Source organism: Sceloporus occidentalis, unplaced genomic scaffold (assembly GCF_023333645.1).
Source record: "Sceloporus occidentalis isolate IW3139 unplaced genomic scaffold, rSceOcc1.0.p SCAF_7, whole genome shotgun sequence".
In the NCBI taxonomy this organism is placed as follows: domain Eukaryota; kingdom Metazoa; phylum Chordata; class Lepidosauria; order Squamata; family Phrynosomatidae; genus Sceloporus; species Sceloporus occidentalis.
In genome coordinates, this window is record NW_028316987.1 from 37,935,763 (window position 1) to 37,951,447 (window position 15,685).

General features: G+C 40.2%; 1 protein-coding gene across 5 annotated transcripts; it reads right to left on the reverse strand.

The window, feature by feature from the left end:
• Positions 1–99: 99 nt before the first annotated feature.
• On the reverse strand, positions 100–15,464 carry LOC149309530 (uncharacterized). Of its 5 annotated transcripts, none has more exons than XM_089532611.1 (8): positions 15,314–15,464; positions 12,963–13,069; positions 8,251–8,397; positions 7,836–7,988; positions 3,923–5,788; positions 2,874–3,029; positions 1,983–2,129; positions 100–400 (listed from the first exon to the last, which is right to left on the reverse strand). In XM_089532611.1, exons 4-8 carry the CDS (start codon positions 7,978–7,980, stop codon positions 363–365), a joined length of 2,352 nt encoding a protein of 783 aa, XP_089388737.1. In that variant the 5' UTR covers positions 7,981–7,988; positions 8,251–8,397; positions 12,963–13,069; positions 15,314–15,464; the 3' UTR covers positions 100–362. The 5 variants fall into 5 exon arrangements, with proteins under 5 accessions (XP_089388737.1, XP_089388736.1, XP_089388735.1 ...); XM_089532610.1 differs by lacking the exon at positions 15,314–15,464 and adding an exon at positions 13,486–13,837; XM_089532609.1 differs by lacking the exon at positions 15,314–15,464 and adding an exon at positions 13,157–13,837.
• Between the last annotated feature and the right edge of the window lie 221 nt (positions 15,465–15,685).

The following is a 15,685-nucleotide window of genomic DNA, read 5'->3' on the forward strand; positions in this document are numbered from 1 at the left end:
CAATTCCAAATGCAAATGTCATGTTTTTTGGAATAGGTAATGTCTCCCACGATTCATGAATTTATTGAGTTACAGTCATCACTTTGTTTAATGTCTGAATATTATTAATAACCTTTATATTACAAACTTTCCACAAAACATTGTTGTGCAATTTTACCTTTAATTTTCTTTTTAAATATTGTGTTATTTACATTCCCATGCCTTCATTTTAGTGTCCAATTTATTTTTATACATTTTTGAAATGTGCACTCAGGAATCCTTAACAGTGCAACTTAGACCCTGCTGAGATACTTACAAAAAGAAAAAATACTTAATGACTCATCTAAACAATAATAGGCAAATATTTACATGTTTCACAATTCTTATCTTCTTTTATAAAGAGATCTCCTTGCTTCACGCCCTGCATAAAAGATATTACAGAAGGTTAATATTTATTTTTAAAACATGCTATTTCACTCCAGTAATCGAGTCATGTGCTTTGGTTTTTAGCCAGTCGTTTTCATAGACACTGACTTACTAAAGGAACTGCAGAAGATTGACCTGACCCTGGGTGGTTTCCATTTGCACTTGCTGGGTCTTGATTTTGGTGTTTTTCAGGACTGGTAGCCAAATCTTGTTTACATTAAGGGTTACTTTCCTGATTCTGACCTGGTAGTTGTTGGCATGGTCCAGAATTTCAGTTTTTTCAAATAGCATTTTATGTCCTCAGCATAAACCAACCAGGGCATTAAATGCTATTTGAAAACACTGAAATTATGAAACATGCCAACAACTATCAGGTCAGAATTCACAGGGAAGCCATTTAAATCCACAAACATCTAGACAACTTCAACAGGAAAACCTTAAAGTAAACAACGTTTGGCTACCAGTCCTGAAAAACACCAAAATCAAGACCCAGCAAATGTAAATGAAAACCAACCAGGGTCAGGGTGGGTTTAACAGCAGACAATGGATCACTAATTAAATGGATAACTTGATGCCTTGCCATTCAGCAACAGACCAACACACAGTTTAATATGTAAATCACTTCCCCTCAACCAAAGGTCACACAGGAAATATATACCCAACTCGCTTCCATGCCAGCATTCTCTGAAGATGCCAACCACAGATGCTGGCAAAAGGTCAGGAATAAACTCTTCCAGAACACGACCACATAGCCTAAAAAACCCACAAAAAACTTTCGGGTTCAGTCAGCTCCATTCAGCTAGTTTTGCATTCACTATTCAGATGGTAGTTATGGCCTGTGTTCTTATTGCAGATAGGGCAAGAGCTCTTTAGAAGCATAGCCCATTATTCGGATTCAAATACATTGCACTCTCCTTTTTCCATACTTCCCAGGATAGGCATTCTTTAATTGTGGTTCCCTAGAAGCATCCCATGCACAAACTCAAAGCTTTAAACATATTTTTTGCAGCACAGGTTGATCATCCCTTATCCGAAATCCAGAATTTCCACATGGGTGGCTGAGATAGTAACGCCTTTGCTTTCTAATGTTTAATGTACACAAACTTTATTTCATGCACAAATGAAAAGTATGTACAACATTACATTTAGGCTCTGTGTATATAAAATATAAATTCATTTCTTGTTTAGACATAGGTATCTCATTATATATATGCAAATATTCCAAAATCCAAAATAAATAAGTAAAGAACAAGATCCAAATACATCTGGTACCAAGGATTTTGGATAAGAGACACTGATTTGGGAGCACAAAACTGATATATATGTATATTTGTCTATGTACAGGGAATGTACCTCTCCAAGGTTTTTTTGGAGGAGCAGCTAAAGTGGTTATTTACCTTCTAACAATTGTTCATCTCTGGCCTACATGGTGGAGTTAGCTGGACTCAGGTCACATACACAACTGAGAACCATTAGTTCTCTTAATTCAGTCATTTTGCAGCTTGAATTTAAAGGCACAAGGTGGTATCATGTATCACAACTGTACAAGGATTGTCTTAGTCACTTAGTACACTTACCCTTGTGATGGGATGTTTTTGGTTTCTCCCATTCTTGAACTTCTTCATCATGCCTTGTGTTTCTACGTTTATGTGGAGGTTTATGCACCCCTTTCTTCTTTGGTGAGTCTACTACATGCAAGTTGTCTGCAGCAACAGGGCGTACTTCTGCATTCAAGAGATCCATTTTTATTAGAACAGGTCTGAAGAGTGAATTCTTTCTCTATTTTATTGCTAAAGCAGGGCATTCCCTTCTCCTTGAATCTACTCTAATGCTGTAAGCTGGACTAGTTTGCTAATAAATTTATGTAGAGCTATTGATCAGTGTGACTTAATTTTTTTTTACGAGCATACTGATAAAGTATTGTGATAATAAGTAGGTTCAATATGGTATATGGATCACTAACACTTATATGCAAGTTAATGCATCACATGAATAAAGTCAGAAAACCATGACTGGGAGCAACATCTTGTAGAGTTCACATTTCTTGCTGAATGTAGTTTGCATGCAACATTTCCTTTACGGCCCTTGCTCTGGTGCATTAAAGCTCCCCTATGGTGCAGTGGTTAAATGCCAGTATTGCAGCCACAAGGTTGGGAGTTCAATCCCAGGGCTCCAGGTTGACTCAGTTTTCCATCCTTTTGTAGGTTGGTAAAACGAGTACCCAGTTTGTTGGGGGCAATTTGGTTACAGACTGTAAACTGCTTAGAGAGTGCTGAGTTCACTATTAAGTAGTGTAGAAATGTAAATGCTAAATGCTATTGCCCTTTGCCAATGAAATCTCTCTTCCTCGGAAAGCAAGATCACAATGAAATAAAATTGCTACAATGGCAGAGGAAAGCAGTCAATGCCACACTTGACCATCTGACTATGGTATTTTTGTTCATTGATTTAAGTGGAAAAGTACATACGTTTTTCTCTGCTTTTGGCTGAGGTTGAGAGGCCTTCATGCGTTAGGCTAGCAAACTTGGGTCTTGCACCACTTTTTATCCAGTAGTCATCAGCTACACCACTTTTTATCCAATAGTCATCATCTACAATCCTTCTTTCTTCCTCTTGTAATCTTCCTGGTTAAGACATAAAGAAGTAGAATAATAATTTTCCTGTAATTTGAACCATTTGATTTCAAGCTTCACACACGTTCAATGTATTATTTTCCTTTCCACTTCAACCACTGATTTAACAGCAGAATCTGATGATATCTTAAGGATATATACAGTTGCAGAAATACTGGTGAAAACTGTGCCATTTGCCATGTAACTTGCAAGTGGAAGCTAGAAACTTAACTTCTTTCAAGTCAGTTTTCAGAGGTCCAAAACACACTGAAGAAATAATTCAGTTTGAGACAGCTTTAACTGCCCTGGCTCAATGCAAGGAAATCCTGGAAATCGTAGTATATTGTGGCTCTCTGACAGAGAAGGCTAAATGTCTCATAAAACTACAGTTCCCAGAATTTCCTAGCATTGAGCCAGGGCAGTTGGAGCAGTCTCAAACTGTATTATTTCCACAGTATGTTTTGAACCTGAAAAGACTGTCAGCATGGTACTACTCTGAATTTAATTAAAACTAAAACATTAATAAATACATTTTTTAAAAAGTACATATAGGGAGAGACTGTTAGTGTTAAGTATATGATCAGCTGTGAACTTAGGAGTGTTAGGCTGCAAACAGCAAAAAGTGTCCTCATACATATTTATAAATAAGTGTTTTTAAATGGTACTTTAAACATCCAAATTCCCTTCTCTTTCTTTGACCTTCCAAGGCCTCTATAGGTGAAAAAAAAATGAGTGTTGCCCTAGAGAAGTGATTCTGAAACCTTGGTCTTCCAGATGTTTTGACTTCAGTTCCCAGAACTCCTGACAGCTGTCCAAAACACCTGGGGAGCAAAAGTTTTGGAATTTCTGCCCTAGAGGTTTCCCAATACTCCATGTTAACACCCATTTCATTGTCTGCCACTTACCTGCATATCTTGATGAATTTCTTCTATGTTCAAACACTTCTAGCTGGTGTGCTGTAGGCTTCTTCAGGCAGAAGTTGAAATCACCACAGAGATCCTCACCTTGTTCTCGCTCCTTCTTCAATTTGGTAGCCACTCCAGACATTTTTACTTTTTCTTGTAATGGCAAATTAATAATATGCGCTGGTACTACGTTTTTGGGTACTCTCCAGAATACCTTCTGGCCAGTCGTCCAGTAGAGGCCACTTTTACTAGGGTTCAAAGTTCCATAAGGTACAGTTTCTTGAATTAAGTATTCCCTCTCTTCTTCTTCTTCTTCTTCTTCCTCCTCTTCCTCCTCCTCTTCCTCTGGTTCCTTCACCCAGTATTCTTCAGAATCAGCTTCTGATGGAGAGAAACTCTTAGAAGCTTTTTTCTTGCGAGGATAGAGTTGCCTGCTGCTGGAAGACATGGGGAGAATACCCAGCTTTTTAGAACGACTGGAGATATCTTTAGCCTTGACTTTTGAACATCTTTTCAAATTCTGGCCATAACCAATATTGACTTTCTCATGCCCTTCTACTTCCTCATCTTCATTGAGGGAGCCTCCACTTTTAATTCTCTCTCTCCCCAAGCCCTCTTTACTTTTCTTTAAGGTACTCTTCTGAAGCATATAGTCAGGGACAAAATAAGACATGGGTGTATTGTCAATCAATGAACCTTCATCAACAGAAGACGTCTCGTCAGAAGTAACACTGAGTACACTTGGACGCTTTCTTCGGGACAAATACATATCATAGTTATAGTTAGCATCCATATTCTCTAAGCAAGCCAACCAGCTTTCAGAAGGAATGTATTTCTCTGACTCATTACACCACAGACTTGTTTCTGAAGTTGTCCATTCTTTATTGGTCACATCATTTTCATTCAGTTTCTGAGGGAAATATGAATCATTTGTTATCTCCATGCCAGATGGAAATAGCTCCCTTTGCTGAACAAGGTTTGACACATCCTGAGGAGCTCTTGAACTGCTGGACCTCTTTAATCCAGAAGATCTTTTGGACACCAGCACATCTTGCTTTGTCCCTAGCTGGTCAGGTCTAGATGGTTCAGACAGCTGAACTGCTCTAGAGTCATCTACAGGAGAACTTACTCTATAACTAGTAGATCCCTGTTTTTCTGAATCCATCTTTGCTTTACACTGAGCGTCTCTTTCCTGCATATCCTCAAGAGTCTTTTGCTCCTCTGGATAGGAAATACTTGGCACCAACTGTCTTTGTTCATTAGGTCCATATACAACTTCTTCACAGGAGCTCAGAGCAAACACATCTCTTTGCACTACATTCTCCTTTTTTGCCACATCATACAAAGGGATTGTTTCTTTGAAGGACTTCCATAGCTGAATGGCAGGTGCACCATCATTGGCATACTCTATTCTTACTTCCTCTTTCTCAAAGGCATAGCCTGGTGGAGGAAGGCTTCGAAACTGTACAGAACCTGAAGAACTCTTGGCAAAGTCCCTGTCTGAAAGTGGAGAAGATATGATCCTCTCTGGTGTTTCTAAAGAGCTTTCACTTCCTTTGCCAACAGCAGATGAGACACAAGCCATATTTCCAGCATCACAGCCTTTTGTTTCTATACCATGATCCTGATGTTTTATTGGCTTACTTTCAGGTTGTCTAACATCAGTCTGCGTTTCTTTGGTCTCTGTTCGTTTCCCAGGGCTATAATGCCTGAACCGTGTGGCCTGATAAAACATGGGTGGATGACCATTAAAATAAGGTCTTCTGTTAACTCTCACATGCATGGGATGCTGTGGGACGACATATCCAGGGTACTCGTGGAAAGGAACAGAATATAATGGGAAGTATTGATTGCCACTTCTTAAGCCTATAAAGACAGAAACATGTGTTTTCCTCCAACAGAACATTTCCCGCCCTCCCCAAAACAGAGCAGGCATTACTTCATAACATGAGTAACCCCACAGTTCATTTCATCTTGAACAATATGACATTTACTTCTGGATTAACATGTAATCCAAATCAGTCTGTAATGTCTCTTCTGGATGCATATTGTTACCATAACAAAAAGTACTGAGGTTCTCCACATCATGAGAAACACAACTCATTGGAAAAGACAATAATGCTAGGAAAAGTAGAGGGAATTAGAAAGGGACCAAGACCACATTCTAGATGCATGGACTCAATTAAGGAGGTCATGAGTATGAACCTGCAGAAAATAGAAGAGTAGTGGAGGATAGGGTGTCTTGGACATGTCTCATCCACAAGGTCGACATGAGCCAAGACCAACTCAAGGGTGGACAACAACAACAACAACAACAACAACAAAACAAGTAAATTGAGTTTCTTTATTCCTCCATGGCATTATCCTGCTGAGATCTATTTTTTTTTTCCAGTAGAAGAACCCTGAGGTCTACCAACCTTAGATAAATACAAAATAATGACTAAGAAACAGTACTCTCTCTGTTGGAGAACAGAGCACCAAAATCTCACACAAATCTATGCTTTCTGTTCCCCTGCTCTCCCCAGCACTATTGAACTCAGTAGCCTTACTTAAGAAGGAAAACATATCTGTAACAATGATTATTAAAGCTCTGAGAACAGCTCAGCAAATCTGGATCTATCTTACCACCAAATAATACAGAACAAGATCATGTGTAGTTTTATACAATTTCCTCTTCCATGGAAAAGCATGATGACCAAACTAAGGAGATCACACATTGACTTGTACAAATTACCCTGCAAGACAGAATTCACAAGCACAACAATTCTACCTACCTGGTGGGTACCTTATGAACAGCTATGTAGCTTTGAGGTCCAAGTAACAAAAGGACAGGTCAAGAGACTATCACTGACATGTCCATTCTGATGATGTACAGCATCACCTCCAACAAAACAGGTAGTAGACTACAACTCTCATCAGCCCTAACCAGTATAGCCAATCCTGTGGTATGAGTGTTTAGTCCAAGAATCTCTGTAAGATCCCATCCTTGCACTACAAAGCTATAGCTGAGAGACACTTCATTAAGGCCTGCCTAGTGTATTTTGGTGTCAGAGGATTGAATTAAAGTTTGCCCCTACCATAACATACTTTGGAGAACAACCTCAGTAAATGAAACAGTGCCTAACACTATTCCCATGGCCTGAAAGCTTCACCTATTGAAAAACTGCTGCCATACAACTACTAAGAGAATCCATGCCAGGAGAGAGCACCAGGGATTTGGCAATGCCACAGTGCAGTCATACGATCTGAGGAAAAACCAGAGTATAGTGCAGTCACAGAGAACTCTGTTACCCCAAAATTTAGCCTCGTTCACCCCCCATTTGATATAACATTAATTAAATAAAATTCATTAAAAGTTGATGTGGGTGACCCCACTGTGGAAGCCAGACCTGGGTGCAAATGGCAAACTCAAGACCTATGTCAGGCAAATATTACCATTAGTAAAGCCTCACATCAATTCACCTCTCCCACCTTTGATTTCGTTAGCTCAGCTCTTGTGTATGTGCCTGAACTGTGTGCTTGTGTGTGTTGCTTTAATCCCCTAATAAACTACAATTCCCATTTGGAAACCTGCCTCTGGAATTCTTTGTGATTTGGACCCTGTATAGCTGGGCTAATCCCAAAACCACTGTTGCCCCAGTCAAACTATATATCTCCTTTGAGCTAAGTACCAAAATTCCTCAGAAACATATTAATTTGAGAGCGTCTTCCCTGGACCCCAGCAATTAGGATAAAAATTCTGTAAAATACATTTTGTAGAACACAAGCAATCAGTTACAAAGTAATACAGGGAAATACTAGCACTAGATAGGAAATGCATTTTGAAAATTAACAGAAAGACCAAGCAGGTTAGCTTCTTGCAACAAGAGCAGTCCATCGATCCATTCTCATCAGTCATATTATTTTGCCTTACCTGCAGCAGGGATGCCGTATGGGTTGTACACAGGGCCAAGGAGCCATGGATTAGAGAACCTCTGTTGTGCTGTTGCATGTGCATAAAAAAAGGGTCTTTGGTTTGTGGGATAAGGCCCACTCTCTGAGGCATTGTTAGTGTTCATTTTCTAGGCTACAAAAAAAGAAACAACTGGCATTAAGCAACAGTTTTTAGAAAGATACCATCACCAAGCTATTTGACAGCCTAAGCAAGTCAAGCATTTCCTGTGGAGATAAAAATTCAGCTCCTCTTCATCTTCATTAGTCAGTGAATATCAGAAAGGGTTTGGGGAAGAGCTTTCTTTTGAGTCCTTTGTGCCCAGAGTCTCATATGACAAATGAAAGGTAAGAAAAATATACCCTCCAATTTTTCCCCCATCCCTCCCAGGACTGACCAGATTGATTCCTGCGACGTTCACAGAAGGGAGATCATTTCTTATTTGCTGAGTAGTTGATTGGGAGGTGTCTCCAATAAGAAATTTTGATGAAGAAACATTGTCTGAAACTCCACTGTGCTCTATGGTCCTTATTTCACAAGCCTCCTATTGAAAGAATAAGACAGAAATATAAGCAAACACTTTCCTCTGCTATGCAAGGTCATACATAGCTCAGTCAACCCAGCTGGTTAATTACATTCTGTAGATGGAAAACCATCAATTAATAGTAGGTGCTCTAGGCTAGATTTCAGAGGAGAAAAACAGGAAAACCACCACAGATATTCCTTGCATACGAAAACCCTTTGAAATTAATGGGGTCACCTTAAGTCAACAGGTCACTTGAAGGCACACACACACATTTTTTGTAGGGAGACCTTTAATACTAGCAGAGACTAAGGGCCTGAACAGACAGGCCATAATAAAGCTGCTTCGGGTCACCTTGGAGGTATGCTGTTTAAATGATGCATGCGTTCTAAGAGGCCGGAAGCCGTGCGCCAAAGCCACGCTCCAGTCCTAAGGACTGGAGCACAGCTTTGGTGTAGTTTCTGGCATCTTAAGATAGGTGTGTCATTTAAACAGCATACCTCCAAAGTGACCCGAAGCAGTCTGTTTGAGCCCTAGGACTATTACTTTCCTACTTCATTAGAAAACAAACCTTAAATATCAACAGAGACTTAGTCAATTCATATTCCTACTATACAATGAAGGAAACTTCCAATACTAGCAGAACCTGTAAATAAAGGTTAATAATAATAATAATAATAATAATAATAATAGGTGTGTGCAAGAAAGGTCTAACCTATGGAAATTGTGTTTTTTTAAAGAAAAGACTTTTAGAGCTCAAGCATATGTATGCTTGTTTCTACTGAATTCAGCAGGAAAAACTCTGGAGAAATTATGCAATGTACGCTACAAACCCATTTTGGTCAGTTACCTAACACCAAGGTAAATACTTCTAAACAGAACAAACTTATTACAGTAAATACCACTTCTTTCTTCACTACTCAAGGTGGCCCACTCTCCTTTAATCCTAAAAGAATTCCACTATTATTACTCCTGGGACTAAAAATTAACAAAAAGCAACCGTTTGAATTAGCTACCCATAGGACAACCTATTGAGCATAGGCCACTGGATTGACAATTCAGTACTAAGTTAATAATTGAAAAATATAGAAGAATAAAATAAGGGGGTAAGGGAATATACACCTTCAAAAGGAACAGAAATGTACACACCTTTTCTGGAACCAAGAGACAGTCAAACAAATACTGAGCCCTTTTAACAATAGGGTAGCCTCAACCAAAAGCCAACAGCCTCCTGTCTTAAATCCTCACCAGCTTCCCACACCCTTTCATAAACCAGCTTTATCTCCACCTTTAAACTATATTTAATCCTTACACACAAGCTCTAGAAAGCTAAGTCGTTTCCACCCCTACTGTACTTGGCCCCAAACCAAAGGTCTATACTGCTGCTGCATCTAAAGACAGCCCAGCAAAGTCCTAATTGAAGAAGCTTCCCATCTTTCTTAAGAGGCAGTCTTTTCCTTACACACCTGAACCAGATTAAGTTCTTTTCAGCAAAGCAGGCAATTTAACAGATAACAGTCTGGTCCAAAACAGAACCCAAGATACTTAAGATGATTGATTTTAGTGTGCATAGTTTATACCAGTTTACTCTGCATAATATAGGATTGCATACAGTCACCATCCCTTAGATTTTAATGTTCAAATGTCACATAGCAGACACATTGTTGACCCCAGCCTCTTCTGATGCCCAAGGCATTGATCCTGCTAATATTTAAGACCGTCTTTCATCCATTACCAATCACCCTTAAGCCTCAGTTACTTGGAGGACAGTAGAGACAGGTGTGTTTAAGCTTGCATAAGATCAGACCTTAAGGACTCAGCATAGCAATATCCCATTGTTCCTGCTAACAAGATAAGAACTACATTGGTGAAGGCTTCAGTCCTGTAATAACTTATTTTCAAATAGTTCTGCTGAATCAACTAGGGTATTTTTTTTGGCTGTAGAACAGGGCAGATGGGGATTGATGGCCCTCCAGATATTTTGCACTACAAGTACTGTCTTCCTTTACCACTTGGCATGTTAAAATGGGAGTTGCAGACCACAACAATGGGAAATTTAAATGTTTCCCATTGCCTGTTGTAGAACTACACCTGTAAGCAATACATATATATTGAATTCATATATACTTAATTCAAAGATATGGTCATCCAAATATACTATATATATTCATGTATATCTAGAAGTTTTAGTAAAAAAACTGAGTTGATTTATCCATGGGTCAATTTAAGTAGTGTACATTAACTCTTATTTAAAAAAATAGGAGCCATCTCCTGGTGAAGGGCAAGGGCAAGAGCATAATCTGTCCTGGGAGCACTGACCTGCCTCTACTCTCTCATCCATTCAGCCTTTAGGACAATTGTGCCTGCTCAGTTTTTGTGAGTTCTTTGGCATCGTTTTCTTTGTTTCAACCTTTAGATCCTTGGTTACATGCTCGTAGGTTCTACCAACTTTTTCATATGTCATATCAAAATCCATAATTTTCATTCCCAAACCCATCCTTGACTTGACATGAGGCCAATTTATAGCTGAGTATATATGGTAATATGTTTAGTATCTGGATAAAAGTTTTAGGTGTTTAAAGTGTCTCATACATTTTACTCCAGTAATATTCAACTGGTAAAGAATTATTATTCCTATATTTACAGATGGAACCTTGAGGCTAAGAGATAGCTAACTACTAAGGAAACTTACCAACAACAGAATGCAAAGCACTCAGAAGTACCACAGAGTTCAGTCAGAGTTCCAAGTAAACATTCACAGCATTGCAGATTCAGCCATGTGAGGCTATGCTGTCCTGACTTAATGCAGTCAGGGATCAGCATCACTAAGCAACAAGGTCAATTCCCAAAGCCACAGGCACCATAGATAATGATAAAGAACTATGGAAGGAATATGTATTCAAAATCATCTTAAAAGGTAAATGTTTCCCAACCCTGGTTCTTTTGTTGTTAATTTGCTGTCAAGTTGACTAACTTATGATGACCCATGAAAGACAGATCTCCAGGCCACCCTGCCATCAATAGCGTTGCTTAGGCATTACGGACTCAGGGCCATGGCATCCTTGATGGAGTCCATCCATCTGGAATGCAGTCTTCCTCTTTTCCTACTGCCTTTGACTTTGAGATGGATTAGCAGGCAAAGATGCCAGGGCTATTGACCCCTTGGCATCATCCCATGGTGGGTATTTCACACCTCCTCAAAGGAGATGTCCAGAAAAACAAGGCCAGGCAACTCCTATTGCTAGCTAATGAGAGATGTAAGAACTCCAGTAATGGCATTCACAGTAGGGGCATAGAAGGGCGAATTAATTTGTCTTTCTGATATCAAAAGAGAAGGGGTGTAAGGAGGTTAACAGACTGCTTTCGCTACATCTCTTCTCACTATTAATTTCCCCTCATTTCTTCTTTGCTTTTCATTTCCTAAAAAAAAACCCAATGTAGAATTATCTGACTGAAAATGTCCCATTCCTGTCCATTTTAGTTTGCTTGTCTCAAGTACTGCAATGTTTCCACATTCTATTTCTTGTTTACTATGTCTAGTTTTCCGATTCATGCTTTTCACATTCCATGTTCCTATAATATATATTGTGCAGCTTCTGACTTTTCTTGTTCCTGTAGCATGTCAATAGTTGAACATCTTTCAGACCCAAATCCAGTTGCACCATTAGCCACAACACTGCTGCCATCGACATAGCCTCTTGCCTCACAGGATGGCAAGGAGAATAGGGTTTATTCAGAGTATTCTGCTCAAGGCTTTGCAAAAATCTGGACATGGAACTACACATTGTGTACAATACTAATACAAAGTCTGTTTTTTAATTTGCAATATATTTAGTTTGCAGAGACCGTTGGCTAAAAACTGACGGTGTTCTGCAATTGCTAATGATTGAGTATAAATTAACCTGGCTAAATATGCCATGAAGTGTGAAAAAGATAAAAGTGTGAGATTCCTCTAGCAAAACTATCTGCCCCATAACAGAGACACCTTACTTATCGGCTTTGCTTTGGGACTGCTCTAAAATAGTAAACTTTCTGGGTGGTACAAAAAACAAGTGTTTGCTTTTGTCCATCTTGGACTGGTTTCCTAGAAAGCAAGTAGGATTGCCAGTTCAGGATCAGTACAGGCCCTGAGCTTTCTGGAACAACACCTGACATCTATGAATGCCATTAAGCATTATACATTAAGTCCTCACCACGGTTGCTCACAACTTGTCATTCGAACACACACACACACAGAATGTACGTTCCTGTTTCGAAATTAAGACAGAAATCTTAGTTAAAGAGGCTGTTCCCAGATCAAGGTGAAATGAAAGGACTGCTCTTTCCCATCTACTTAGGGAAATGTGATAAGAAACATTTAATCTAGCCTGCTTGACTCTAGCCAAAAGGTTGATACAGAGCAGAATGGATGGAGAGCCCTGCTTCCACAAATAGTAAAGACTGGCTAGGAAGGAAGAAGCCTGTTAAGTAAATACACCATGTTCCTGAAGAGCCTTTGCAAGTTTCAGCAATAAATCAATGAATCCTTACAATTGATTTAAATAAATCAATGAAGCCTTAAAAACTGTAGCAAGCTGTTGCTGTACCAGCTAAGTTAGAAATTTGCACACAGCCCATTCTTCTTCTTGAAGCTTGGCCGACCAAAATCGGAGAAACTGTACTCTCATATCCTGCCTGGAGATGCCTAGGAAAACTGGAAGAAAGGCATACATCTTTAGACATTTCAGAAAAAAATTATATGGGATATATTTTACTTTCAACTATTTGCACATGCTCTTACCACAAAAGCTGGTGATACAAACGTTTGCTTTTGAAAACTGTAGCCTTTTGGGCTGGGTGCTTCTGAACACATGGCAGGTATTTTAAAAGAACTCCTATCAAAAAATACCCCTGAGCATGTGCAGACTTTTCCTTATGAATGGAATGCTTTCTTATCTGTGGTATGCTACACCTTACCATCAGTCAGTCTGCCTAGAATGGCAATGCCTTCTACAAGTAGTGCGCTTTTGAGAGGCAAACCATGCAAGATCTGCAAGCAGTTCAGTCATCTGATGGGTTTCATCGGCATGAAAAACAACTATTTGAGTCTGTAGGCTTGCTGCTTGTTACCTACAAAATAGCACCAGCCGTTTTTGTATGCCTCTTTTTGCGACGGAAGAAATCTGAAATCTCTGTCAGACAAAGCCGTTATTCAGGGAGTGGTATTCACACAGCCAGCAACATGTTGTGCTGTTATAAACTCTGCCACTACTTCCTTGGGCCACTTTAGTGTGCATTTGTGAATGACAGTTCACACAGGTTGGGCTAGGGAGAAAAATGGCTGCATTAGGATATTTCTTGGGAGTTTCCATCCTCCAGTGTTGCCACACAGAAAATGAGAGCGCAAATGAACTGGCGAGGGCTGCAAACCTATATTAACCTGATAGTAAAGTTGCTATGCATTTAGTGGGACTTACTTTTGAGTAGAATTGAAAGACATAGCCTGGTTAGTCTGGAAAATTGGTATGCAAATGGATCTCGTAGCACTTTTGAGGCTAAAAAAGTAAGAAGCTGGCAGCATGATCTTTTGTAGTCTTGGGCCTATTTCCTCAGAAGCATGAGGTGGATGGTCTTTCTCTCCACTTCACCTCATGCACCTGAGGAAGTTGGATCAAGACTACAAAAGCTCATGCTACCATCTTCTTTCTTTCAGTCCCAAAGGCGTTGCAAGATCCCTTTGCATACTTACTTCTGAGTAGAAATTAAAGCTAAAGCCATGTTAGTCTGTACAATCAGTACATATAGAGACTTTATAACACCTTTAAGACTAACTGAAAGAAAATGAGATATTGTCAGCATGAGCTTTCGTAGTAGGCTCCAGTCGACTTCTTCGGATGCTTCCACTTCACCAAAAACATCCGAAGAAGTTGACTGGAGCCTACGAAAACTTATGCTGACAACGTCTCACTTTCTTTCAGTCAGTCTTAAAGGTGTTATCAAATCTCTCTATATATTACTTTTGAGTAGACAGGCATAGGAGTGCAGTGTAGCCCCTTAAATATCATGGTTCCTCTCAGCAACTCTGGAACACTTTGAATTTGTTATCTTTGGTGGAGGGTCAGGTATATCCTCTCTGCAAAATGGAGCGCGTCCAAGAAAAACGGAGGACATTACCAAATGAAAGCTCAAAACACTCCTAGCCCTGCGCAAAATGGAGGCCATTTTGGGATCCCTCTTGGACAGAAAGTGGGAATGTAGGGGAAAGGAGGAGATGTCTGGCCACCCTGAAGGAGGCCTCATATGGATGGAGTAGTGCTTCCTCTCCCTTGAGGTTTTTATTCTATCCTCTAATAGCAAAGGACTGTGAAGAAGGAGTATTTCTCTGCACCCACACAGAAATACTGGCTTCCCTTTCCCTGGGAGCTTCTTCTCTCAAATGCCTGAGTGGACCTTAGAGACTGTGGTTTTGCTTAGGGACATGGGGGCATCCTCAGGCTGTTAGGCAGAATACGGATACAGTGGGCCCTCCCCATTCGCTACTAGGGTTAGGGGCCCAGGACCCCTGTCAAAATGGCAACACCTTGAATTAAACAACAACAACAACCCAGTTGTTGTTGTTTTGCCTGAGAAAACACCCCTCTAGGAACCTTTAGGTCCTCAGGTGCAAGTCTGCAATCAACATCTGCTGGACGCTGACCATAGCATTGCCTTGGAGAACCTACAAATGCCACTCCACCAAATGCATCTGGGGAAGTAGACTTTAGTCCAGGGAAGGCTCCTGCTGCCATTTTCTTTCTTTCAGTGAGCCTCAACAGTGCTACAAGATATTGTTGTTGTTGTTATATGTAAATGGATCTGGGGAAGTAGACTTTAGTCTAGGGAAGGCTCCTGCTGCCAACTTCTTTCTCATTGAGCCTCAAAGGTGCTACAAGATCTCTCTGTATAGTATTATCATTACTATTGCCTCTGAATGCATCTGAGGAAGTAGGCTTCCACTGGGAAGCTCCTGCTGACAACCCTTTGAAGAGAGAAGGCGCTTGCAGTTACAACTGCCGGCCGCTAGGGGCCAGGGCGAAGAAAAGAGCGCCCGCCTTATGCAGCAGCGTAGCCTCGCTCTATTTCTTTCTGAGTAACCATTGGGTGGGCCAGAGCGCCAAACCACACATGCGCAGTAAACCCGAGGAGGAAAGCTGCTGCAGCTAGAAGACACGCATGCGCACTCAAGGACTGACGGGTATACAGTGCAGTGTTCTCCTATACTCAAGGGACGCAAGCGCACTCAAGGGATGAGCGGTACGGTATGTTCTTTCCTGCCCAGGTACGCATGCGC